This window comes from Temnothorax curvispinosus, unplaced genomic scaffold (assembly GCF_003070985.1).
Source record: "Temnothorax curvispinosus isolate PA1 unplaced genomic scaffold, ASM307098v1 QBEX01010630.1, whole genome shotgun sequence".
NCBI classification, from domain to species: Eukaryota; Metazoa; Arthropoda; class Insecta; order Hymenoptera; family Formicidae; genus Temnothorax; species Temnothorax curvispinosus.
Window position 1 is genome coordinate 507657 of NW_020220410.1, and position 27592 is coordinate 535248.

At 48.5% G+C, this 27592-nt stretch overlaps 1 protein-coding gene across 1 annotated transcript; it reads right to left on the reverse strand.

Annotated features, from left to right (window-relative positions):
* Positions 1-86: 86 nt before the first annotated feature.
* LOC112460513 (fibrillin-1-like) lies at positions 87-25787 on the reverse strand (the record flags this gene model as incomplete). The annotated part of the gene is given in 21 exon segments (XM_025025216.1): positions 87-915; positions 7247-7427; positions 7508-7582; positions 7956-7981; positions 8205-8307; positions 9199-9338; positions 10349-10485; positions 10952-11066; positions 12448-12634; positions 13089-13281; positions 13356-13473; positions 14225-14338; positions 15288-19010; positions 19371-19649; positions 20013-20270; positions 20518-20640; positions 21742-21873; positions 22067-22218; positions 22564-22894; positions 23550-23552; positions 25605-25787. Coding segments are annotated over 21 exon segments (6755 nt in total), but the record flags the coding sequence as incomplete, so codon positions are not given.
* Between the last annotated feature and the right edge of the window lie 1805 nt (positions 25788-27592).

Below are 27592 nucleotides of genomic sequence, written 5' to 3' on the forward strand. Positions count from 1 at the left end.
TACATACCCATGTACGTATGTATATTACAAAAAAAAGTCGCCGGACGATCCGCGCGAACCGTCGCGCCTCGGCGCGGCCGCGGCCGCGCATTGTTGTTGCCGCTGCACAACAAATGAATATTTTATTGACATCGCTTATTAAAACGGTTGCGCGCGCCGCGCCCGCCGTGTCGGTTCGCGCGGGGATTCTCTCTCTGTATTTTATATCTATCTACTCTTAAATGGCATTATTGATGACGGCAGCTTATTCCATTGCTGATCTACTTGGCTATGCGGAAATAATCTACTGCTGCGACGTCACCGATCGAGGCACGAGGTTCGTCTGAAGTATCCACCAAGAAATCTGCTCAGCAACGTGACGAAAGAATCACGAAAGTCAAACGTACATACGTATACTGATTACCTTTTTTTTAACATAGGCTTATTTAAATCTTCTCTCGTTTAAAAACCGCGCAAAGAAAATATCGAATAATGGAGACATATCACTTCGAAACAAATACGTCACCGCTTACGAAACGAAAATATCGGTATACGCGAGTTAAAGGGCGGCGTGTTACACCATTTTCTTCCAGGTATAACGCTATCCCGGAGTTAATTACGATCGATCTTCCAGTTGCGGATACGCGCAGGTGCTCGCAGGTGCCGATTCACACGACAGTCTTTCCTCGAGAGGGGGATGGGGAAGCTGGCGGAGTTAACTTACGTTCGCCTATTACGTGTCGTTCACGGGCCCTTACGTGCAACATTCATGCCGCGGCGGCAATATTCTAGTCTCGACGCGGCCCGCACCGTAATGAGTCGATGGCGAAACTACGTGATCGGTCCTCGTGGCGCGTTGCCGATATTGCCGCTGCCGCAGCTGCTGCTCCCGCGCCTGTCGCTGGGGGTGGTATTGTTGTCGGCCCGGGTGTCGATCTGAGAACACACACGTTTTCCCATTATCGAGTATCCGTCCATGTGTGCGAGATACATGGCCAGAAATATTGTTTTGAACTCAAAGGACCGGCATATTTTCATCTTCGGTGTGATAAATACTTTCTAATATTCCTATATTGTCCAATATACGAGAGAGCACGAAGTAAAATTGATATTATGAAATTTCTTCGGAGTGTAAAGTGCTCGGCGTGTTTGTAGCGTTCAAATTTGAACGCAACAATCGTACGGACATAACTTATAACGAGAAAACTTCCGCGAAATAGAAATTAATCACGTAAGTTTACAAGCATCGAGAGCTTCGATTACCGCTTGTAATCAGCCGCCGAATCGCCTTAACTGCCATGACGTCTAGGCTTTTAAGTAAATGGACCAGGATAGTCCGTCGCCGAGACGTCGCCGCGCGTCGTAAGTCGAGCCGAATGCAGATGCTGGCGGAGAGTCGCTTGCGAAAAAGCGACGGGAGAAACGCAGAGGGAGAAGGAGAGGGTAAAAGTGGCGGACAAAAACTTTCCAAGTACCGGGTGTATACTGTCGTTAATCATATAAAGTCAATCTACGTCAGATTACCAAGATTGATTAGGTACACTGAAAGCCTGATGCATCAAAGGGCAGGGAAGGGGATTCGAGGTATATTACGTCGATGTTCGATGTTACTCCGGCGCTTTCGAACGGTTGTAAACGGCGCGGCTTCCGATATCGAATTCTACGAATAAAAAAACACGCGTAGAGCTGCGAATTCGCGTACGCGCGACAATCTCAACGAAATAAAAATTCGATAAACGGATTTCAAAATGGAATTGGCAGTCGCGGTAAGGTAATGCGGTCTGATTCCACTTTTCGATCATTTATCATTATCATTGTGTCGTTTGTGCTATTATTGCAGCCACATCGTTGTGGTGAGTGCGATGAAAGACGTTAACACAGAAGCCGAAGACAATTCCGTTTCATCTTCAGCAAGTGGTTGTCGTCATCCCGGAAATACCGCTTTCAGCTCGGCGGCATTGTCGTTGCCCCCTTTTTCTTCTCTATGTCTTATTAACAAGCGGTGGCTCTAACGCGCCTAAGAGATTGCGCCGCAAAGCGTGGCGTATGTAAATCACGCTGGCAACACTAGAGAGAAAGAGAGAGGGCGACGACTGTTCGAGCTGTTCATTAACTACTTCGTGGTGCGCCAACAGCACTTAGCCGTCGGTCCGTTGTTACGATGCAGATGTTAGCCCCTCATTGTAAGTTGTGCCAGTGAATGACCACCGAATGTATATTTATTAGTGCTGGTAGTTGCGTTATATAGTCACAGGGAAATGACATGTTGTTATATCATATGTATTTTCTTTTAAGTAAAAAAAAAATGTGAATGTCAGTTGTTAATCGTTACGAAATTGTAAACGGTAAAGAGAGATATTTCACAAATATGTTGGACCATATAATTGCCTTCGTAGCCGCGAAATGCGTCAGTTTTGTGTCGGTTTTCAATTTTTTATCGGACTTTCAGCGAGGGCTTTTGTCCCGCGCGCGCGCGCGCGAAATCAATTCCACGTTATTTTCAATCGCATTTAACGTTTGTTATTACGGTAGACATGCGATTTGGCAATAATAACAATAATAACGGCAGCAGAAATATAAACGTCGATCGCGATTTTATCTGTTTGCCAATTATCCGGCGCCGCGTTTTGTTTTAACTCCCACCGTTTCGATTTAAACGGGTTTTACATTTCGAAAATTCGTCACGCCCGGCTTAGCGCGCAACGTACCGTAACACGGCAAATCGTTTCGCAACAAAGACTAATTACATTGAAACACGATGGAAATATTAACACCATTGTTGTATTGACGAGAAAATATGGTATATTTTCACGCAACGCTCTCCGTGCTGGGGCACGACAGTTTGCGCAACAGCTCGGGATTTCTCTCGATTCTGTCCAGCACGTCCTGCAGCTCCTGGATCTCCTCGGCCGACAGAGGCGTTCTCTGCTCCGACAGGATGGACACGGCGTCGGAGAGGCTCAGAGACGCCAGGGCGACGCCGTCCTTATCGCCGTGATTCAGGAGGCCCTGCTTCAGCATCCTGATGTATCGCTTCAGCGCGGAATTCATCGCGAGTCCTATCTTCGAGTCGCGCCGCGGAAGCCGCAGTTCCTCGTCGTCGGCCACGTCGCGACCCGCGACATCACCCTGCCGCGTCTCTCTCGCCTCCGCCGCCGCGACGTTACCGCGCTCGCGCGGGGCGGGGGACGACGACGCCTTCGCGAACGGAGATTCATCGTATCTCATTTCGTCGACCGCGCCGTTTGATCGAGTATTCAATTTCGCGCCGTTTAATCCGCTCTTCGTCGCGGGATTTGCATCCCGCCGCGCCGTCGTCGGATGCGAAGATTGCGAAGCAGCCGCGACTACGGGCCCGCGGCTCTCGGGCAGATCGTTCGCGCTGGCGGCTCTCGCTCGCAGATCTCGTATAATTTTCGGCGCCGTCGATCGAGCGACGTCGTTGGTGCTGTTAGATTTCACGTCGTTCCCCGTCGTCGCCGTTCCCCTCGCGCTTTCCGCTCGAATCCCCTCGTCGCTCTCAACCGTCCCCCCTTCCGCACTCTCCCGCGGATCGATTCGGAAGAACGTGAGCCCCGCGAGCCTCTCGCCGTCGGGGATCGCGGATTTATCGGTATTGTCGGCCGGGTTTAACACTTCGGCGGATAATTCAATCTGCGGGCTTAGCGACGCGCCTCTCGGAGGATTCTCCGCGCTTCTTAACTGTCGTTTTCCGTCGCGATTTAATTTCGCCAGGTTCTCCCGCCGATCTCGCGCGAGGCTGGGCCTCGTCGGCGCGTTACTCCCGGATACCGGCCCCCCTCTCGCGCCGCATCGGCTCGTTATTAATTCCGGCTCCTTTGTTGCCGAAGTTTTGTTCGCAGTCGCAGGTGCGTCGGCGGAGAAAGCGGCCCGAGGCGAGGAGCGCTTCCGCGAGCAAGCTGACGACAAAAAGGCGGGCGACGTCGGGATCGTCGTTCCTCTCGCGGACGTTTTCTCCCCGGAAGGCGAATCGACAGTCTTCAAAGTTCGTCCCTCTTCGTTATCTTCCACCGTCACGCTTCCGATATCCTTTGATTTACTTCGCCGCCAGCGCGGCCGTGTCGCGAGATTCCCTTCGCGCTGCTGTTCGGTCGTCGTCCCGATAAATTCCCGTCCCCGCGACGCGACGAAGCTCGCCGCTCTTCGTCCGGGAAATACTGGATTACGGCTCGCCGACGACGCCGTCGTGGATTCCTTCGAACGTCCTCGGGACGAAACTGCCAATTTCTGCGGTCCGCTCTCCGCGCGCGCCGACATCGGGGCCGCGACCCTCGCGGCGGAAATCTCCGCGATATTTCTCCCGTATTTCCTGTTGAAGGAGGTCCCTCGGTTCCCGGACAGCCAAGGGGGACGCGACGACGCGCGGCTCCTGGGACTGATCGATGACTCGCGCGAGTGGCACGACACTTCGTCGTCCCGGCGCTTACTCGAATCGCTGCGGATGCTGGCAATCTCGCTGGAGCTCACCGAAATGAAATTCGACCTCCCGCCGCCGGTCTCCCTCGTCGCGCGACGTTTACGCGACAATGGGAGCATGGACGGGTAATCTTCCAATTTTTTCTTGGCTTCGCGCGAACGGTCCGCGCTCGTCGTTCCCGGTCTCGGTGATCCCGTCGCTTCCCGGGTTTCCGGCGAGAAGACCTTCGAAGCGTTTCCGCCGCTCGCCGGTCGATCTCCGTTCCTCGTGCACGAAGACTCCCTTCTCGCGGATCGCGAACAATCATCTTCCGCGCTATGTCCGGGTAATGCCGTTTCGTCGGCACATTTACGAGATCGCGTCGGAATCGACCTTCTCAAAATTGGCACTTCCGACCTTGGTTCCCGATCGCCCGTCACGATCGCGAGAACATCATTATCCGGTGGACCAGGGACGCGCGGATTCCCATTATCGTCCGTGCTAGGCAGTTCCGGGGGATTGCTGTCGACGTTTTCCGGAAGATGATTTCTGTTGTCCTCGCGATCGACGCCATTGTCGGGAATCGTTTCCGTTTCCTTCTCGCTGGTCCGCGGTCTTCTCGCGTCTCTCGGCAAGAAATGATCCAGCGGATGAAGACGCTCGACGTTTTTCCGGCTCGTTGCCTCGGCGAGGTCATAATACTCCTCGACGAAATCGAAGAGACTGTGATCGTAACGATCGTTCAATCTCACGCCGATCACCGAATCGGCCGAGTTTAAATGCAGCGAGTTCAGGACGACGTCGCCCGGCGGCTGGAAGTCGTCGTACTGCTTCCTCAGGGTCGCCTCGATCAGTTTGTGCCGATAGGCTTTGTAATCGAGATTCGACATGTCGATTACGGGATGCCGCGAATCCGCGAGGGACGAGGGACGATCCGACGACGGCGGGCATTTCCGCACTTTCGATCCGCGATCTCCGTTCTTCCCGTCGACTCGAATCCCGCGTCGACTCAAGCTCTTCGAGACACCGCCCGCGTCGTTTCGCAGAAGAGCCGGCGTGGAATTGATCCTGCGAGCGGATTCCGGATGCAGGCTGGAACTCGACGTGGAGTCGGCCGCGTCGATCGGAGCCGGATAATGTATCAATAACGCTCGACTGGCACAATCGCGACGACGGCGATGCGAGGACGAGGCTGTCTTCGTGAGGGCTCTCAGCGGCTTGTCCTACACGTAACGTAATATTCAATTTCAAACTGCAGGGGGAAACTGCGGGAGGATCGAGCCGTCGGTGGCAGTCCGTTTATACGCGACGTTAAATTCTCCCTCTAAAGAGAAGGAGAGAGGAAAATTTTTCGAACAAACTACTTTAATCTCGTTCCGAATCTTTCTCGCAATTACATACGCTTCTACTTCGGGAAAAGACGTAATACCGTCGGGAAAATTTTCCCACTCCGATTCTGACTTTATAATGCAGCGGGATAGTATATATTATCGCCTTCAATGGATTCGGTATCGCGGTATCGCGGTATACCTCGCCGTTGTGTTACAAACGCGAATGTTATATCGCGTTTACGCCGAAAGAAATTGGAAAATTTACAGTCCAGCGCGGTGCTTCCGCTCGAACACCGCGGAAGCGTTATCGATGCGCACCGGGGGTTTTAAAGCGCGTTCCCGAACGCGCGGTTTTTTTCGAGATAGCGCGTCGACGGCGCCGTTATGTCATATGAATAAAAGCGGTGCCAGCCAGCCAAACTGCCCCTTGGCTCCTGTTTATCGAAGGAAACGTGCGCGCCGGGCGAATGAAAAAAAAAAAAAAAAAAGGAAACGAATAAAAATGGTTACACCGCTCTCGTCGCGCGAATCCGCGATAAGAGAGATACTCGCGGTAACGTTTTCACGCCCCCGACTACCCCCGCCGAGGCGAGGGGGCGAGACAATTTATCGGGGGGCACGTACGAGGAGGAGGTAAACGCGCACGATCAGCGGCGCCGCTAACAAGATCGTCAGGGCTAAGGCGAAGGCACTCTCGGCCACGAAGGGTGGTGCCGATCGCGAGGTTAAGACGAGCTTCCCCGGCGCCAGCACGTCGAACATCCCGATCGCCTTGTTTCCCCGTCGGATCCCCCGTCGTAATTGCAAATCGCCCTCCGTCGTCTCCTTTCGCACGTTGAACACTTTAGACCGCCGATCGCGAGGCTGCGGACGCTCAGCCGGTCGATGCCGCCTTCGAGACGTTGGCTGCCAACAGCGTTGTCTTCCATAATGGAGCACTATCGTCGATAGTCGATACCTCCGGTCTCGCTTCGCTTTTTTGTTCTTTTTTCCTTTTCCTTTTTTTTTTTCTCTCGATTTTCTTCTCTTCCACGGCTCCATTTCGATCGTTAAGCTGAATTATCGATTGCGGTACGCGCCGCGGTTTTCGACTATCACATTTTATTATTTATACGTGTTGTCTTACGTATTTATGGACATGAATAATGACGGTTAAATCTATCACACAATTTTGTCGCATATATTCTCATTTAAAATACAAACTTCTATTTCTTGTCCGTTCGTTCAACCAAAATGACTTAATAATTCATATGAGATAGAAGTTCAAGATAGAATTTATAATTTTATTCCATGCATTTTGATATATATATATATATATATATATATGTACGTTCGTTTACGTTACACAAAGTTATAAACGGAATTCTGTCCTGAATTCTGACGACAATTAATTAGATTTTAGAGATGTCGTTCTGACATCAAGTAGGATATTTAGGCAAGTTAGTATTTAATCGCGTTCATGATTGACCTCGCCTCGACGAAACACTGTCTGGGTCGTTAACACGTACAAATTACTTACAATCGTCGGTATGGTACGTCCCGGCGACGTCCAGGCGACTCGGAGTCTGCCGGATAAGCGGAAATTCACGATAAGGGGCCCCGGTCTCCTGGTAACCGTTCTGCCGATGTTCCGGATGTCGCTGATAAGCCCCGGAGAAGATTCTGGTGTATCTTAAGTAACAACCGCTCGGTATTTGCCACTGTAAGTCGAGTTAGGATACTTCCTGAGAATCTCGTCTCGACCTCTCGCGTGTAATGGCGAGCATTCTTGTCTACTCACCTCGTAAGAGGAGCCCGGCACGGGCTGGGGCGGTCTGCCGGGGCACATCAGCATCCTTCTTCTATAGAATCTCGGCTAAACGAGGAGATAAGTGCACTGTGAGACCCCCCTTCCTCCTTTCCCCGCGTGAATTTCTCTCTCGCGCTTTAATCTACGGCTATATCGTCGAAAAAGGGTCCTTTCTACGGACTCGCGCGCGGCAGAACCGCTTCTCTTTAAACGGCTCATAAAGGATATTTACTGGTTGCCCCGATATTTTCGTTTTAGGTTGAAAAGCCGTTACGAGAGTGAAAAATTCTTTAATAGAATCGACGCGATAAGATCGTCTCGCATCGTACAGATTTATGTAACTCAATAAAAACAAAATGGATTGATCCAGTTAAAGTAAATAAAAAAAGTGGGTCGATCAAGATTAACGAAGTATCTGCGACAATTTATTCGTACTCACCTCGGAGTCGCGACCATCCGCGGCTTCTGTAAATATACGAGACAAATATTGGATCAATTGTGCTCTCTATCGATAATTACATTATATATTTATGAGAGAGAAAAATGCGACGCCGCCGACAATATTCCACGTCGAGGGGGAATTCGCGGGTGTGTCTCGCGTCGTGTCGCGACCGTGCCGTTCGCGTTCCCCCTCGCCGCGAAGTCCTTGTCGGGGGTGCCCCCGCGGGGCACAATGGCATAAATTTACCTCTCACGTGTATCGAGAAATGGCATTCGGCTCGATTTCCGGCTGCATCCGAGGCGACGTAGCGCACATTGTGAACGCCGGGATACATCACGTGTCCGGGTCCCTGTGCGAGATATACGATAATTAACTTTTCGCGCGATTGCATGGAAATTTCCTCCGAGGAAAATATCCGCCGTGCATGTACGATGAGAACCCGTTTGCCCCGAATCCGTGCCCCGTGCCTCGCGCCCGTATGCGCTTCGTTCTAAAATCGGATACGAATCAGTCGACGCGATTGATGCCCTTTCTCTTTCTTTTTCCTTTCGCCTCCTCCGAATGACCCGATTAAAGAGATCGGCGCGTAGCCGCGCAGTACGATTCTCGTTTCAATTTGCCTAATCAGATTAACCGTCAGGTTGCATAATGTCCAAGGCCATTTATAACCCGCGCTATCGAGAGCGCAAGCCACCAATTATCCGCGCGTCGGTTATCGCGCGGACAGGGTAATCTCTGTTATTACGTTAATAAAGTACACGTACGCTTTCTCCGCGCGGCGCGACGCGCGCCAAAAGGACACAATAAAAACCGGAGCGGAGGCGTCGACCGACAATGATTAATCATCCAGCTGGGTTTTTCCTACCGGGGCGCACCGTTCCGCGAGGAAAATCGCAGATACTATCCTCCGCCGCATTGCAGCAGTTCCTTCGCGGGGATCTCATTTTCTCGAAACACGAACGCGGATAATTAATGGACGATATCCTCGCTCGATTAATATGCTCGATTGTCAACGGCAAAAGGGGGTTAATTAACTTCAGGATCCGCTAACAGGAGGGTGGGAAAGTCTCGACCGCTCGATATCGGCGACACGAATTTGCGAACAGTCACGGGAAAATTGAGGAGGAATTTCGTATATAACGGAAGATCTCGTATATACGTAATACGCCTGTATCCGATAGCGAATACTGATACGGGACACGGGAACGGATTACCTCTTCGGGCGAGTACCTATACGTACCCTCGTTTTGTAAACGTGCTCCACGCCGACGTTGTCGGTGAAGGTCGGTTCCTGCCAGAATATCAGGCGACTCCGTTCTCCCGGGCTCAGCCTGACCTCGAAAGACACGGGACACATGGTAACCTTGGGATTTTCGGTATCTGAAAATATATCGCAACGTATCTTGATTATCGAGTTTTCTCCCCAAGAGTCTCGCTACCTCTCGTATAGTCTCGCATAGAGAGATAACATATAGAGCGAACAGAATCGAGATAAAACGGGCGTAATAAAGATAAGATGAAGCGGGTTTTGGGGCCGCCAGCCAGAATCTGCGAAAGGAGCACACCGGCGTGATTCCCGCGAGTTCGTCTGATCGGCGCGAGAGCTTATTCTGCGTAATCGCGTATCGACCACGACGATGCACTCCTCTTCTTCCAGCCGCTGCGTTGCGGAGGGAACTTGCTTAAAGCGAGTTTCACAAACTTTCCGAATGAGTAATTAAGCGGGACGGGACGGAGTGCACTTCGCCGCGGAAACTAAAGTTTACTCCGCGTCGGGACGATTCGTGTGCCGATCGATTGTCCCCTGTGCGAAAAGTTCTCCTCGGATAAGTAGACGACAGTCGAAGGTATAAAAAGAGAGAAAGGGAGGTATTGATAGAAACTTCATGGGATTCTTCGGGAGTTTGATCGTAGATTGATAATCTATGAAATCAAAGATTCCGCTTAGGAACTGTCGAATTTCCTAGTCCCCCTTCTATTCTTATCCGCTCAATTTAACTCTCAGAGGAGCACGGTTGACAAGTAAAAAGAGACAGATGTTACTCCTTCGCGTTGGAATACGTCAAGATAAATCCTTTTCCGTTATATCTCTCTCGTAGAATTGCCTTTCAATCTCGACGTACAGATTTTATTAACGTTCGGTTCATCGATACGCTCGTTTATCAATAATTCCGATCCGCAACGAGTAACTTAGCATAAAATGTGAACATGTGGGTTTACTGCTATTCGCTTCACGTTTATTTATACTGTTTGTAATAGCGGCTCTTATCACCTCGATGATACTTAGCGCACGAGAAAAAGGAGTTCGCAGAAGAGATCCATTTTCCTTGCCACTTCCCAAAGCGGATTCTTTTTACTCCTGATATCTCTCCTATGTGCGCCGGACTTACCGCGAACTCTTATCACGATCCTACAGGTGCTGGTGTAATTAGAGACCGGCGACCACGCCGTGAAGGTAACGACCGTCGTGCCCGCCGGCAGATCCGCTTGCAATTGCTTCGCCCATGGAGGTGAAGCGTGTACGTATCTGAAAAACGTAAAAAAGGGGAAAGACAAAAAGAAGCGCACAAAGGCCAGCGCGAGGTGGACGTGCACTCGATGTTTTGTTTAAATAACTATGGACTATTTCGTTTATATTAATAGAAGGACTGACAAAAACTACGGATGTTTTTGGTTCTATCCGTGCAGAAATTTCTCGAAAACCTTTCCATATGCTCGAAATTCGATCCAAATAAATATATCGCTCCGCGATATTGGCAAATAAACTTTTTATCCCAAATATGGAGTTTCTATTTGGAATCTGGACAGAAATAATTCGCGTCCCTCTGAACAGATTCTCTCAAAACGAGAGTAACAATGTTTGAGTAAGATACATTTATATGCACAAGGAATTTTACATATTGTACTTTCAATGGCATACATACATGCTTAAATCGGATCGACTTTGGTGGTTTTCGAATTTGCGGACCACCGTCCCGTTATACTCTTCTTACCTCCACCAATCCATGTTGGACTTGGGTTGCGGGAAAGTTACGCGTATCGTATTTTGCCTAGCCGGTAGTTCGACGTCCATGTCCTGGGGGCAGCTCACGAACGGTCGTGGCGTGTCTACGGCGATAAAGTCGATAGTTAAACTCTCAGATACTGATCGTCCAATTTCCCCACACCGTAACGCGATAAGAAACTCCGATGGCGAGCAATTCCCGTATCGTCGGCCCGCTAGTGTTCAAGAAGCGTTATTTCAGCCCCCCGGAAAGTATCGCGTCGCGCGCGAAAGCGTTTATCACGCTTCTATCGGTTTTACGAGGACGTAATAACAACTATTGCCGTTAGGTATACACAGCAGTCCCTAAAAAAAACGTTGGCTTCAGTGATAGATATGAAATCGATTCTCTTTTTACAACTAAAAAGCATCGAGCCATCAATCATTTATTTAATCTATCGTTAGATTGAACGCAAGGATTCTCGGATATCCTGTATATCCTGGTATATCCCGTCTATAGAACGTGAAGCCCACCCCCTTTATTTACGAAGCAAACCGTAAACGCGCGTAATATCGTTTGATGCGAGATAGAAGCTACTTAAAGAGCGCTCAGCTTCCGAACGGCACCGCTTTCAAAATGGGAGCCGATTTGAATACCTCGCTGGCAAGTAGTGGATTCCCGAGCGATGGCTCGGGTAGCTGTAAACAGGCAAAAACCGAAAACGGCACGACGGGCGTAGAATCAAAATCTCCTTTCCATTAAACGAAACAATTAGCGCCGCCGGAGGAAAGAACCGTGAAAATGCGCGCGACGCGACGGACGAAAAAGCCGGTAAAGCGGGCAAAACGAACGGGAGGAAAAGAGCGGAACGTAAAAACCCGCCGGTCCGAGTAAGCTCGTTAAGGAGCGCGGCGTTAACGTATGATCTCGTTAGCAGGCAAGCCTCTACACACAGGAACTTTGTATTATTAAAAGCTGCTCTCTCTCTCTCTCCGAGCGGCATGACTAATTTAGCGCGTCCGAGAAAATTTCCGTCGTTAAGTTATTTGCCCGATTCTCCGGCGATATTTTACGTTCGATCGCGCGCGACCGAACGCCGGCTCGTTGGAAAGAATAATGTTTCGAAAATCGAGGAAAAACTCAATGGAAGCTCTACTTGTGCAATGTAGGCGCTCGCCGCTTCAAAACGCTTCTCTGAAAAGAGCGACGCGTAGATCCCCGAACAAAAAAAAAAAAATACCGCGGACGCGTCTCAAAAACAGTAAAGCGGCTAGAAAAAAATTATACTCCAACGCGGAAAAAAATTCTCGTCGAAAATAATTACGCGACGATGAAATGAGCGTGCAGCAGTTCGTGCTAAAGCGTCCGCCGATGCAACAGTCAGCTCGTTAAAAATTTTATCGGATAAACATTTTGATTAATTTCTCGGCGAAAGTTACGAACGCGCCTGCAGCGTTTTTCTTGGCTGCCGCGGGGGACGTGTACTGGTGGAACTGAGTTTATACTTGGGTTGTAAAGAGGGTCTGTCGCGACTTCGCGCAGACATATAGGCTGCTCCCCGTTCCAGTGGCCGTCGCTAACGCAGTGTCTCGTGTGCGCCCCCTCCAGCCGGAAACCTCTGCGACATCGGACATGACACTTGGCCCCCTGCGGGTAGACGGATGCGCCGGAAGGGTGACCCGGACATCTGACCTGCACGATTAGACATGGGAAGAACGCGGGATGAATAATATAGTTGAGAGAGCAAAGCTCACATATTCGTATCACTAAATAATGTATTACAGTGTAACAATAAATTACGTTATTATAAACATTTTTTTAACTTCTGACTACTCCGTGTCTGTTCTTGTTTTATCTTGATCTCATTTTAAAATCCCGCAGCTTCGCTTTAATTTCCGCCGGTTGTTCTGAACACTTCTAAATTCTCTACTTTTTTTCAGCTGGCTTTACAACTCGGAATTTTTCAGAATTTTTTTGAACATTTTAACTTGGCGTGTAAAATGCAAAGTGGAAGAGATACGTATTCGAAATGTATGGCGCACGTAGTGTATCTCTTTTGAAAGATATTTTAGAATATATTTCGATTGTATATCGACTCGATCCATCTAACGTGACTAGCCGATATTCGCGCGACAGTTCCCCGTACCTCTGCATGTAGGGGTGGCTCCATGGCGCGACATCCCGATGTCGTCGTCGGCGAGACGCAAGTTCTCTCGTCGGGCGCCAACACCATGTCCTTACTGCAGGCGCAATAGTAACTTCCGGCGGTGTTGACGCACTCGCCGGTGCAGCCGCCGTTCCGGTTTAGACACTCGTTCACGTCTTGACACTGACTCCTGCTTATGCAATCCCATACATGAGGAGCGGGGAATCGCGTGATCCCCGGTTTCCACTCTCTACCCGCTGTATATACTTAGGGTCTTACCTCGAAATTAACGTGTATCCGGCACGACAGGCGCAAACGAACGACCCTACCGTGTTGACGCACTCCTGATCGCATCTGCCGCGACGCCACTCGCATTCGTCGATATCTGGCCGTATATTGAATTTTTCAGATTAATATTGTAAGACTACGTGCGCAAAATATGTGCACGCACGATCATGCAATATGTAACATATGATTGTTGATGAGGGATTGTGACACAATAACTCGCGTGATAGAAATATAAATATATCAAAACTCGCAATCAGACTTGATTTTTATGTTTTATATATATGGGTAACCCCCCTCGAATAACACGATACTTGAATTGCACGGAGTCTCGAATAGCATGGTAAAAAACTGTGACAATTCCACGTTTTAAAAGTTGTTTTTTTTTTTGGAATCTCTTGGAATCAAATGTCCAATTTTATATGGATCAGTCTTGAATTGCACAGTTTTCAATAGCGCGGAATGTGATCGCTAAAATTGTGTGAATCCTAAGTCTCGAATAACACGCGGTTTTCAATTAATCGTTATTCGACGGTTAGCTGTACATACAATAATGTGTATAAAATATATATACTAATATATATTTCATACAACACCGTTTTATTTGAGGCGATTGCGCGCCTCAAAACTTGCCTACGCATTCGTCCCCCTGCAGCCGAAATCCGGTGGGGCACGTGCAGTAGTACGAGCCGGGCATATTGACGCATCCCTCGCTGCAGGGCGCCTCCCCCTCCGCGCATTCGTCGACGTCTGGGGCAAAAGCAAACTCAGTTTCAGTTTACGATTAAGCGACATCGTTTTTTTTTTCTTCACAAGAGCATGCACACGTTTTCCGCCTTTTGCACACGAACCTACACAGGTATCACCGTGGAATCGATATCCCGCCTCGCACCCGCAGCGATAGCCGCCCGGCACGTTGGTGCATTTGTTGCCCTTGCAAATACCGGCTGCGCATTCGTCGACGTCTAAAAAATAAAGAAATAAAAAGGGAAGGAAAAGAAGGAAAAAAAAACGAAACACACGCTCAAACACACGGTCGCGCTCCGCGCGCGAGAAACTTCCGCTCGAGCTAAGCGAGTCTAACTTTGCAGCGGAGCTTCGAAACTGGAACACAAGTAAGGGCCGAGGGTGGAAAGGGCGAAACCGTGTAACTGGGAACCGCGAGTTATCCCCCGGATTTTCCAGAGGTGACGATACTATCTCCTCTCGCGATAATAAAATGAATTGAAACAACAATTCATAAACGTATTGCAAAAGTGATACGAGATTGTCCCTTAATTGCGTTTATTGCTATATTATGCGGCGCAATCCGCTCCATGCATGTTTTTCTTTTTTTCTTTTTTAAGAAAAAAACAAACTCATCAAAAGGAGATAGAGATTTATTTGTACGTGATTTAATATTCAGTAACGATGATTAATCCTTAAATGGTAGATATACATGGTTCATTCTTGCACCATATCATCATTTCAAACGTTTCGCAGCTCTAAAAGATCCTTTTAGTGAGATGCGAATGGCTCTCTGCTCTAAAAAGAAGTTTTAAGATGATGGGAGTATCGGAGTATAAACGAAGCAACGTAAAATTTAAGTCATACTTCAAGCAGTGAAGAAGCAAAGTTGCGAGCGACCAATATGCACGTCAGAAGCTCTTCGACAAATATATAAGTAAACATTTTTTCGCTGTATTTTTGTTTATTATGTATATTTGGGTGCCAATAAAAATGCTCAAAAAACCGCCTATTTATTAACGTTTTTTACAAATAATAGCTGGAATGTCTGTTTTATTATCTCGGTATAGTCATAATTAGTGAATAAATCGATCACTTAGTTAAGGATGCCGAGAATATGTATCGTGAGAGTTAAAATAAATATATATTCGGTATTCGGATATATTTGCTAGCAGTTATATCACTTACCTACACAAGTAGAATTCTCCATTCGGAATCCCTCCTTACATCTGCATTCGTACGATCCGGGATTGTTGACGCAAATGTGATCGCAGCCGTGTTGTTCCTCGCACTCGTCGATATCGCGACACCTGAAACCGTCGACCTCGTCCCTCCGGAAGCCTTTCTCGCACGAGCATGCCGCAGTACCATTTTCCGCGACACAGACCTGCTCGCAGCCGCCGTTACGGTCCCGGCAGGGATCGGACGGTCGACAGGACCCGTTCCACGACTCGTGATCAGGTGGACACTCGCAGCGGAAGGAGCCCACGGTGTTGACGCACCTGTGGTCGCAATCACCGTTGTCGCTCGCGCACTCGTCGATGTCGACGCAGGTCTTCTCGTCCTGCGACAGCTCGTAGCCCGTCGGGCAGGAACAGAAGTGGCCACCGATGGTGTTGGTGCAACTGTGCGAGCACTCGCCAATTTGCTCGAGACACTCGTCAATGTCCAAACAGGTGGAATTGTCGGTGTGCAGGTAATGACCTTTATAGCAGGTGCACACGTAGCTGCCTAGCAGATTCACGCAGTCGTGAGTGCAATTGTGGCCGCTGGTCAGGCACTCGTTCACGTCCACGCAGTTCTTCCGGTTGTCCGGCATCAGAACGTAGCCGGCCGGGCACTCGCAGTGATAACCGCCCTCGGTGTTCACGCAGGTGTGAGAACAGCCGGAGTCCACGTCATTCTCAAACTCCTCGCACTCGTTGATGTCCTCGCAGGTCTTGAGATCGCGCCTCAGCCGGAAGCCGAGCGGGCAGGAGCAACGGGTGCCCGGAATCCCGTCAGGACCATCTACCGGGTGACAGTGATGGGAACAGTTCCCGTTGTCGTTCTTGCAGCCGTCTATCAAAATGCAGGTCTTGTTGTTCCGCTCTAGAGCGTATTCCGTTGGACACTGACATCTGAAAGTGCCCACGAGGTTCACGCAGGAGTGCGAGCATCCTGCGTTTTCGATTTCGCACTCGTCGATGTCGTCGCACAGGGCCGGATCTTGAGGATTCCGCGAGAAGCCGGCGTTGCAGCTGCAGTTGAAGCCGCCGGGGGTGTTCAGGCACTGATGGGTGCAGTTGTCTTGCAACTCCAGGCACTCGTCGACGTCCACGCAGGTAGCATTGTCCCGCGACGAGAGACGGTAACCCTCGGGACACTCGCAGACGTCTGAACCGTCCGCGAAGACGCAGGCATCCGAACATTGGCCGTTGCATCGGTTCTCGTGAACGCAAAGAGTGTCGTCATCCTGCGACAAGGACATTCCCACGGGACACGAACACGTCACGTTACCATCGCGATCGTGGCAGAAGTGAGAACAGCCGCCATTCTCGATCGCACATCCGTCTTCCTGCACGCAAAGCCTCTGATCCTCCGCTAGGATCATACCGGGTGGACAGGCGCAGGTCACGTTTCCCTCTTCGTGGTAACACAAATGGGAACAGCCGCCGTTGTCCTGCAGACAATCGTTCTCGTACGTGCACGTTGTTTCATCCTCGGACAGGACCATTCCGAGCGGGCAGGAGCAGGATAACCGGTCGTCCTCGTGATGACAGAAATGTGAGCATCCCCCGTTATCGATGGAACACGCGTTTATCTCTACGCACGTCTTGCCGTCATCCTTCAGCAGCTCGTAGTTCTCGGGACACGCGCACTCGATACCACCTTCCGTGTTCGCGCAAAGGTGCGAGCACCCTCCGTTGTCCTGGATGCACTCGTTGACGTCCTCGCAGGTCCTGCCATCCTCACCGACTCGATATCCCGCAGGACATGAGCACTCGTAAGAACCATTATGGTTTATGCAGCTGTGCGAGCAAGGATTGTCCAGGACAACGCATTCGTCCACGTCCTCGCAAGTCCTGCCGTCGTCCCGCAACTCGTATCCTTTGGGACAGGTGCAGTTAAAGGCGCCGTTTGTGTTCAGGCACTCGTGAGAGCAATCGGCCTCCTCGGACAAACACTCGTCAATGTCCTGGCAGGTCATCCCGTCGTCTTGTAGCTCATATCCTTCCGGACAACCGCAACGGACGCGGCCATCGTCCTCTTCGCACGTATGTGAACAACCGTGATTCTTGGCGCAAGGATCGTCCGGCAGCTCCTGGCAGGTCCTGAAATCTTCCCGCAACCGCCATCCGACAGGACACTCGCAGTAGTAAGAGCCGTCAGTGTTGATACAGTCGTGAGTACAATTGTGCTCGTCCCGGCACTCGTCAATGTCCTTGCAAATATGCTCTCCGTGTGAATAAGTATATCCCGCGGGACAAGTGCAGTTATTATTTTCTTGAGATTTCGCACATTCGTCCGGGATGTCCACGCACGTGCGATTATCCTTTCCAAGCTCCAATCCCGCTGGACAGGAGCACGAGTAGGAACCCTCGTGATTTCTGCAATCGTGACTGCAACCGTTCGTCGCCTTGTCCTCGCATTCGTCTTTGTCCTTACACGTATCCCCGTCCAGAAGGTAACCCGGAGGACACTCGCATCTATAACCCGAGTCTGACGGAACGCATGAGTGTGAGCACGAGGAATTGGAGCAAGGATCGTGCCTCACGCAAGTGAAACCGTCGTCCTTCAGGATCCAGCCGACGGGACACGAGCAACGGTAAGACGCGTACGCGTTGTAGCATAAATGCGAGCACTCGTGTTCGCCTTCGAGACACTCGTCGATGTCCCGGCACTGACCGCGCTCGTCCTGTCGAAGTCCTTGCGGGCATACCGGGTCCCCGCAGGTGAGACTGTCCTCGAGAAGTCTCATACCGTGCGGACAAGCACATTTGTAACTTCCGAGAGTGTTGATGCATTCGTGCGAACAATCGTGCTCGTCTTCGAAACACTCATCCATATCTAAGCAGGTCTTTTCGTCCTTCTGCAAGATGTATCCTTCTCGGCAGACGCACCTGTAAGTGTCGCGCTCTTTTTCGCAGAAGTGACTGCAATTCGCGTTTTCGCACGGGTCGGCGAGAACGCAATTCCTGCCGGTGTCGTCCAAGGACATGTCGCCAGGACACCCACATTTGTAATCGCCCTCCTCGTTGTGGCATTCGTGCGAGCACTCGTGCGATCCTTCCGCGCATTCATCCACGTCGGCGCACGTGCGCGCGTCCTGCAGGACCCGGTATCCCTTCGGGCAGACGCATCCGTATCCTCCGGGAAAATTCTTGCAGGCGTGCGAGCAATCGTGTCGATTCTCCGCGCACTCGTCCACGTCGATGCAGGATCTGCCGTCGGTGTCCAGGACGAATCCTGGGTGACAGGCGCACTCGTAACCGCCGTGCAGATTCGCGCACCGGTGCTGACAGCCGTGATCGTCCCTGCCGCACTCGTCGACGTCCGTGCAGGTCGCGCGATCGTCCAACAGTTCGTATCCGGTCGGGCAGACGCATCGTGGTCCCTCCGCGGTGTCCTCGCAGCCGTGAGAACAGGGCTTCGTCAGGCTGGCGCAGCTCCTGAGCTCCTCGACGCAGGTCGCGTTGTCGTCAGTCAACGTGAACCCCGAAGGACACTCGCACGCGTACGCGCCAATGGTGTTGTGACAGATGTGCGAGCACGGCCGGGATAGTACGTCGCATTCATCCACGTCTTTGCACCTCGCGCCGTCCTCCTCGAGCTCGTAACCAGCTCGACAGGCGCAACGGTAGCCGCCCGGCTCGTTCACGCACTCGTGCTGGCAGCCGTGCGATTCACTCTCGATGCACTCGTTTATATCTGGAAAAGAATGTCAGCAGGATGAGCTTGCGTCAAAAATAAAATACTGTGATCTTGCTTTCTGAAATTAACGATAGAATCCTCTCTCTCGATTAATTAATGTCAGCCAAATCTCGTTTGAACGGAAATTTTATTTTATCAGCTTTATTTTTTTACGGAAAAGACTTAAGAAATTAAAAAAAAAAAAATATATATATATATAATGAATTAAAAAACAGAAAGTTATAAAATAAGACGTTTTAATATCTTTAGTTGAAATTGTAATGTAGACGTTTAGACATCTCATTTCAACTGGCTATCGAAATATTATTATATAATAATTGTTATTGATAAGAAATTTATCTTGTCAAGTACACTTACCAACGCAGTCCAAATTTTCGTTTTTCTTGAAGCCGACCTCGCACTTAGAACTCCGCGGAACTTCGGTAATCTCTCCTCCGTAGTCATCGCTGTCACTGTCCTCGTCCTCGTCGTCATCGTCGTCATCGTCTTTATTTTCATCATCGTAGTCCTCATCTCGAAGGATCTTCGTTACCACGTGTGGATGTATCCTACTTATGCACTTGTACGATCCCACTGTGTTCTCGCACTCGGTATTCTCCGCACATAACTTCGGTGTCGCCTCGCATTCATTAACATCTGAAGAAAAACGATATTTAAGAGATTTTATAGCTTCATAATATTCATTTATGCAGAAGTAAAAACACAAGTCAGATTAATAAAGTTCGTTTTCGTAAAATAAATGAACTACGTAATAAACTTTAATAGAATGGGAGAAAAGGTTCTAGATAGAGTAAAATATTGTAAAATCGATCGATCTCTCTAAATTATGACAACGAAATTACCTAATCAGAAAAAGATTGAATACAATCTAATTAGAAGAAGATAGAATACAATTAAACATTTAAGTAAACACCTCAATAATTCATTACAAAATTGACAATAGAAATTAAGAGCGATCGATCGAAAACAAACGAACGTGAGACGAGCACTTTATTATACCCTGACAGGTCTTCCAATCGTTCGTCAGGTAAAAACCGTCCGGGCAGAGGCAGAAGACGCTCCCGGGGGTGTTTAAGCACAGGTGAGAACAGTTCGCGTTGTTCAGCGCGCACTCGTCGACGTCCTCGCACGTGTGATTGTCGGCAGCTAATTTGTACCCGGGGATATCCGCGCAACTGCACTCGTAGGTACCTTCGAGATTGCGACAAGTGCCTTGGCAAGGCCCGTGTCCGTTGTTCGAGAGGCATTCGTTGACGTCTGGAACGATATATACGTACGTGCCGTACAGAGAATTTTTCCTCTCGACAAGTGTCTCTCACAAGTTTGTTAAACAATAAATCAAATGGAAGAGCGCCGAAATAAATTGCCCTTCGAAGCTACGACAAATTTCTGGTTAGGTGCGAATGTAAGTGGAAATATACCAGATATACGCTGACACAGAGGGGAACGACGAGTTAGTAAATATTTGCCGAAGATATATATCTTTTCTTCCTATATGACTAACCTTGGCAAGAGCGACCGTCGGTTCCCAGCTGAAAACCACGATGACACTCGCAAGAGTACGAGCCGGGTTCGTTCCGGCAAATATCGCTGCATTTCGCAATTCCTTCCGCACACTCGTCGATGTCTGGTGGTCGGATATCGGGGAGGGAAAAGAAAATCGAATTTTAAACACTTGGTAATTTTACACATCACTTAAAAACAGCGTAATTAAATTTTTCAGCATTATTATAACTTTTGTTTCTTCTTCTTCTTCTTCTTTTTTGTGAAGAGTAAAAATTGATGAAATTTTAGCGTAAATAACGAAGCTGCTAAACTGGATAATTAATTTGCGCGTTCTGCTGGAAAGGAAGATTGGAATTTTTTTTATTTTTTTAATGCTTGTCTACAATCGTTACATCGGTTTTTGTTAGCATTTTATCGCGAGTCGCAGCTAGAGTGAGAGATTCAATGGCAAAACGATCGCGTATTATCGACACGCGCTGGAACACATCGCGTGTTGTAACACTCGGGCTACGTTACACGCTGATCGGGCAATCATCGGGGCTACAAACGCGATACGATCTGCAAACATGTTGCGTATTACATGTTGCGTATATGGAGGAAGCGAAAAAATAGAAGACCGATGAACGCGGCGCGGACAAATGTCCGAGTCGATGACGAGCTTTTAAAATTCGATATCGCGCGCAACAGTCTATGCGCAATCTGACTCTTAAATCAGTCCGATACGCGCGCGAAAAACCCGATAATCCCGTCATTAAGACGGCGATGGTTTACGTTATACGCGTTTTTTTTTCCGAGAGCGCTAAAATTGCTGATCGCACATATACGTTCCCCCCCTTGGCTAAAATTATTTTCACCTCGCGCGAGCATCCCGCGGCGACGACGCGTGCATTATTCAGGTGTGTTCTCGGGGAAATTTAAAAATATAAAGCGCGCGATAGAACGAAAAACTGACATGCCGAGAAGGGAAACGTCGAAAACAGCGAATACAACAAATCGATACGGTGTAGTCAATACGAAGACGGTACGCGAATTTCGTGGGAGAATATCGGCAGAAATATCGCGTGTCGAGTGAGCGGGAAAGAGAGAAAGAGGGAAGGGGGCGGGAGGAAGGGGGAAGCGCGCGAGCGAGTTTGGCTTTCCTCAAAAGATATAAAAATGTGGAATATATGCAGCGGTGAATTTGTATATATGGCACTGTAAGCTGTAAGCGCGTATGGATTACCGATACAGGACGGTCCTTTAGCTCGAAAGCCGTCGAAGCAGGAGCACTTTATGCCGCTCGGCGTATCCTCGCACACGTGTTCGCATTCGCCCGTTCCCTGATCGCAACGTTTCATCTTATCCGTCGGCAGTTCTGTGTGTGTAGCGGGAAATACATTAAATAGATTTCATAACGCGAGCACGCACACATATACGCGCGCGAGCAAACAGACTCTTGTACTCATCATATTAAATTAATTAACAAATGCGTAAACACACGAGCTGCGCGCGCTGTATTTTATGTGTGATCACTAACGCTGATGATAATATTTTATATTTATGCTTACGAGTGTCCCTCAGGCATTTCGGGCGACGTCCGAGCCAGGTGCCGTTGCTGCAAAAAAGCCTGTCCGTCGTAGAATCCACGAAGACGTGGCCATCCGCGCACTCGTAAACCGCGACGATGTATCGATTGTACGGCGGCAGTACGTTCTTCCTTCTACGGAACAATACACATCCTATTATTCCAGATAGTATATGTATTAACCTTTTCGTAGTTTCTACGTCGAGTTGGATTCGATATAATGTGTTGCGGTTACATCTATAGCCTGGTCACATAATTCTTTAAGGATTCGCGAATCTACGCGATTATAATCGGCAAACTGTACTTTACCTCCCATAATTTTATCCGAGAAACAAATATTCTTCGATTCACGTTGGATCAATGAAATGAAATTGAAAATCTCGAGCTCTCTCCAAGATACATCTTTTCGTCATTTTAAGAGTTTTTCTTTTTTCTTTTTTTTTTAATCTTGGCTGTTTCAATCTGTGCGGCTATACAAACCTGGCGTATTTGGCGGGGCGAGCATGCTCGATCAAAGGGGCCTTAATAAGTCCCTTTCCGAGGCTCTTCCTCGCGAAGCAGCTGATATCCAGTTGGGACACCACGGTTTCGTTTAATCTCGTTGCCGTGGGTAGTCTCGACGAGGATTTCGCCGGCCTCTTCCTTTTCTTTTTCCTCCTCTTACCCTCCTTCGTTTTTCTGCGCTTCTTTAAATCGTCTATCCTCTCGAGCGCCTTAAGGCCGTCCTTGGCGATTTGTAACTTGCTCCTGTCCGGGACGATCGGCTGATCGCCGAGATAGAGATCGTTGCGGAAACGTCGCAACGTATTATCTATACACAGCGGACACACCGCGTAATGTGACATCGGTGCTAATCTTCTATTTACGCGAAATAGAATAATGTAATTGCCGCATATTGTTAATGAATAATAAACGCAAATATTCGTTCGTCAGCGCGCGATCATTAGCGCGTTGTACGTTTATTGTACTAGCGCAAATAAAATATTCATTTTGCAATTATAATTAAAGGAATTTTAATTAAATTCCCGTCACTCATACACCCCCGCCCCGAATGGACTTTAAATATAATATTCGTTTTGCTGAGCAAAAATATTTCTAGAGATATTCCGGCGTTAGCGTTACGTCACAGAGGATTAATTTCATCGGATATATATATATATATATAGTGTATGGTAGTCCAACACGTGGACAGACACATCTTTTACCGCCTTTTACCGCGCGTATGTGATTGCCATCAAATAATGAATTTTTCACACGCCTTTCTGTATCATACATAAGTAACGCATATAAAGCAGTCGAGTACGTGCTGCTCACGTAAATCCTTCAGGATTAGTTTCCGTAAAAAAATCTGCGCCATTTCCGTTCAACCCAGATGCGAGAAAAGACATTCGCGGTAATTATTTTCGACCTATTAAAAAATTAGGGCTTTCATCTTTCGATGACTTCGAACGGCAACTTCTTGCCACCGTCTAATTCTTTAGGTTCTTCAGGAATGTCTCGTTCTTCATCTTTCGCGATATTTTCGAGTAATTTACATTTACGCGCGCGTAATAATTGAATAAGCGCATGCAAGCTGGCACGTGCAAGCTCCTCTCTCGTCAAGCACACCAGCAGCGGCATATCCCGACCAAAGCCCTGATCCAAAGGGGGACAGGAAGGTGTGGGCGGGGGGGGGCGGGCGGGAGGGAAGGGACGTGTACGTATGCTCGTGTACGTCCGGGCGGGTGTATGACTTGGCGGCTTATCTCCATCGAGGCGAATGCGAGCTATGCCATGTCGGCGAATCTCGTGCCGCCGATAGCACGCGCGTTGGAACGAGGCGCGTTCCTGGAGCACCGAAACGCCTGCACTCCGCGAATTTTCCCCCGTTCGGGAATTCCGTTCCCGCCTGGTTTCTGGTTCGTATTAAGGCCGGGCAAACATTCGTGATCGGCATCGCGCGCGATTTATAAGCACGTGATTTATAAGCGCTTCGCTAAGTATATTAATTTCGATATCTCTCGTTGGTTTAATGACATAAAGAGATATATGATACGCGCGCGCGCGAAAGGAGATAAAATAAATTATTTGATATCGCGAATAACTCGTCGGTCGTTACAAGCTGAAATGCCCGAAATAAATAATCCGATCGCTGCCCTTCTTCCCCGTTCCTCTTTGTTTTTTTAATTAAAAAAGTTTTCTGCCGATTCCCGAAAGGGAGCGCGAAGAATGGAAGACACCCTATATATTCGCAGTCTCGGGAGCAATGCCAACCCCCCCGGCTTAAGATATGCCGATAACTTGAGCATCGGTGAAAATTGAATCTCACGGTAAAGTCGTGTTTCCACAAATCATAGGAATGGGCGTCTTGGGTAAATTGTTCTTCGAAACTTTCGGGGCTTTCTGACATATCTCTCTCTCCCCTCTCCCGTCGCGCCCGCTTCGTTTCATATAAAACTGCGATTTTAAATATGGTTCCGATTCGAGCTTAGATTAACACAATAGAATCCGATCGAGCCGAAATAGACGGCATTTAACTCCATAGGACGTGACTTTTTTATATTTGTGCTTTCGATTAATTTATCTAAATGTAAAGATTTTATGTAATTATATCAAGAGATGAAGAGACGCCTTTCAGTACAGAGATACATTAAGATTAAATTTATCTCCGAATCGCACGCTGCAGTCAAAGTGAACAACAAAAGGAAGCGAGTTTAATCATCATACCCGGTAATCTCCGTCCGTCGATCATAAAGAGTAGAACCGCGATCCGCGCGTTACGGTATTAAGAGTGAGTTTGACCGGGTGAGTCCCTTTATTTCGACAGCACGATGTCCCGCGGTAAACGGATTTGTCCGTCAGTCTATTGAACACCGCGGCGCGGCGTCGAGGCTTCAGCCGGCTGCCGGGCACGAGGAGTTAAGCTCCCTTTCATGCGGATAATTGACTTACGTCGATCAAATTAGTATAATGCCGCCATAGCTATGGACATAGCGGGAGACATCGCGCGCGGATACGTGATATGCACAAATCGTTAATTCCCCGGGAATCCAATTCGTGGATAATTCGAAACAATTTCCTTAATGCAGACGTGTCTGGAATAGAACATCGCGCGATTCGCAAGCGGCAAGTTAATTAAGCCATTTGCATCAGCATAAACGATTAACTGTTCTAAACGATGTGAATGCGGGGGGCAAACCCGCAAAATTAGTCAAAATAAAACACAATTTCCCAATAATACCGTTTGTATGTCGCAATTGTCTGTGTACAAATAACGTACTCGCGTTGACGGATGAATAATCACCGAGACGACGATTAGTCGTCGCTGTTAATCGACGAAGACGGACATTCCACGAATGGACGAACGTCAATTGAATCAGAGCGACGCGGCAACGTGGAATGTGGATCATATATGAGAATAGATTCTGCGCGATCCACGCCCGATTGATCTCAATCGGGGAATGTTCGAGCTTGGAATTTAGAACATCGCGTTCTCGTCGCGACTCGTCGTTGCGAAGCGGTTCGGAAGCGATTTTTCTTACGGGGCACGCATTTCGGGACGGGATGGTCCCAACCGTCGGCGGTGCAGGTCGCTATCTTGTGACCCTTGAGTTTACGGCCCGGCTCGCACGAGTACACGATCCGCAGAATGCCGTCCTGACGAGCTTTCTCCTTCACGGTTCCCCATTGCGGCGGCTGCACCTCGGGACAAGCGCCGACTATCCCTGAAAGCGAGGAAAATTGAACGTTATACGATCCGTATCGCGAACGCATACAATAACCCATAAACATGGAGAAACCGGGCACATCGGCGGAAATTTGGCGTGCCATTAAATCTCCCCTTCTATACGTTGCCGAAAATCCAATAACAATATTTAATCGGCTCAAACACGTCGAATTTTATATCGTATATTGTACACGTAATAGATAAATATGTGCGCATACATTAATATTTGCATATGATTAAAGATTAAATGTATACAGATATTAGCTTTTATACATTTATAAATATCTCTTTCCCTCTATATATAAACGTTAAATATTGTAAATCACAATCTGCGATTACGAGAGTTAAATTTTCTATTTGCTCTTTCACGTTCCACATATACCATCGGTATCGCAATGCGATCGCGCCCGCACAAGTACCGTACACCCTGACAATGCACGTACTCCGGCAGCCAAGTCCCGCCGCGTGAAAGGGGAAAAGACGTGTGTCAAGCACATCGGGGATCTCGCGCAAGCACGGTGTGTGGGACGCGCGCGGGATTAAAATTGAATAATTCCACAATATAATATACGGTCACGTCGCGACGTCCAGCGTGTGTCTGTGCAATGGTGTGCGGGGCGCGTTTCCGCCGCAAAATTTTTACCGTACCGGACCGCCGCCGGACGCATAGCGATGCGATGGCCGTCAACGGAGAGAACGAACGTGGCTGGCGTAAAATAAATCGTCCTGGCGCGGGGCGTCTCGCGAAAGCGGATGACTTTTCGTTTTGCTCGCGTGGGAAGATTGCCTCGGGCCTATCGAGAACTGCTACACTTTAGCGTCTGCGATGAATTCCAAGCCGATTATATTTTCTCGCGAAAAAAATCTCCAATTTTCGCGTTTTTAATTACGGAGGCATTTTTCACCACGAAGGATTTTTAAGCGCGATCTAATATGATCTACAAAAGAGCTTCGCGCGATATACCATTTTTTGCAGATGTAGACGGATGATAAAGAGCTTCGTTTTATTGCCCTTTACGTAACAGAATTTCCACGTTTTATTCTCGGCAACAAAATTTCCGGGGAAAATTAAAAATTCTCGGTGAGAGAAATATAAATTTTCAAAAGTCTGGGTCTCTCTAAAATATCTCTCAGTTCCTCCATAACTTTCATTGTCGGGCCTCTCGCACAGTCTATCGACCGTAGTGATAAAATGACCAGTAGTAAAACTTCGGGCAACTTGCGGTTTACCTGTCTGTCTCTCTCTCTCTCTCTCCCGCCATTACAAAGTGCATCGTAAATTGATGTAAACATACTGCCAACGTAGCGCGTCAGGACTCTAATTTTCTCTTATATTTAAATATACATTTAAGTTCTCTCATTAATTTATCCCTACCACGAGCAAGCTTGCTTTTGATACAGCGACGGCGACAACAAGCGACAAATTCTTAATCGAATGACCTGAATCTCTCGATTCGAGCTGAAATTTAAATCAATTGAATTAAATTGTTCGTTTTTATCCCTCTTTAAGAAGCTTAGATGCGACTTTACGACGTAAATCGGATACTTCGTTAAATAAAGAGCGCAAATTCCGTTTCCGAGTTTTACGTTGAAGTATTCAGCAATATTCTTCGCCTCGGACCCTCATTGGATGGGGGCCCTCCCCCCCTCTTATCTTCAAACGCGTTAAATCGCGCGGAGATCCAGTCGCTGTCGAAATGCCAACTTTCGCAAGGGTTACAAAACGTGACGCGGCTTTCCGCGAGATTAAGCGAAGAATTAAACGCTTAATTAAAGTAACTCGCGGGGCCTCCAATTTACGTA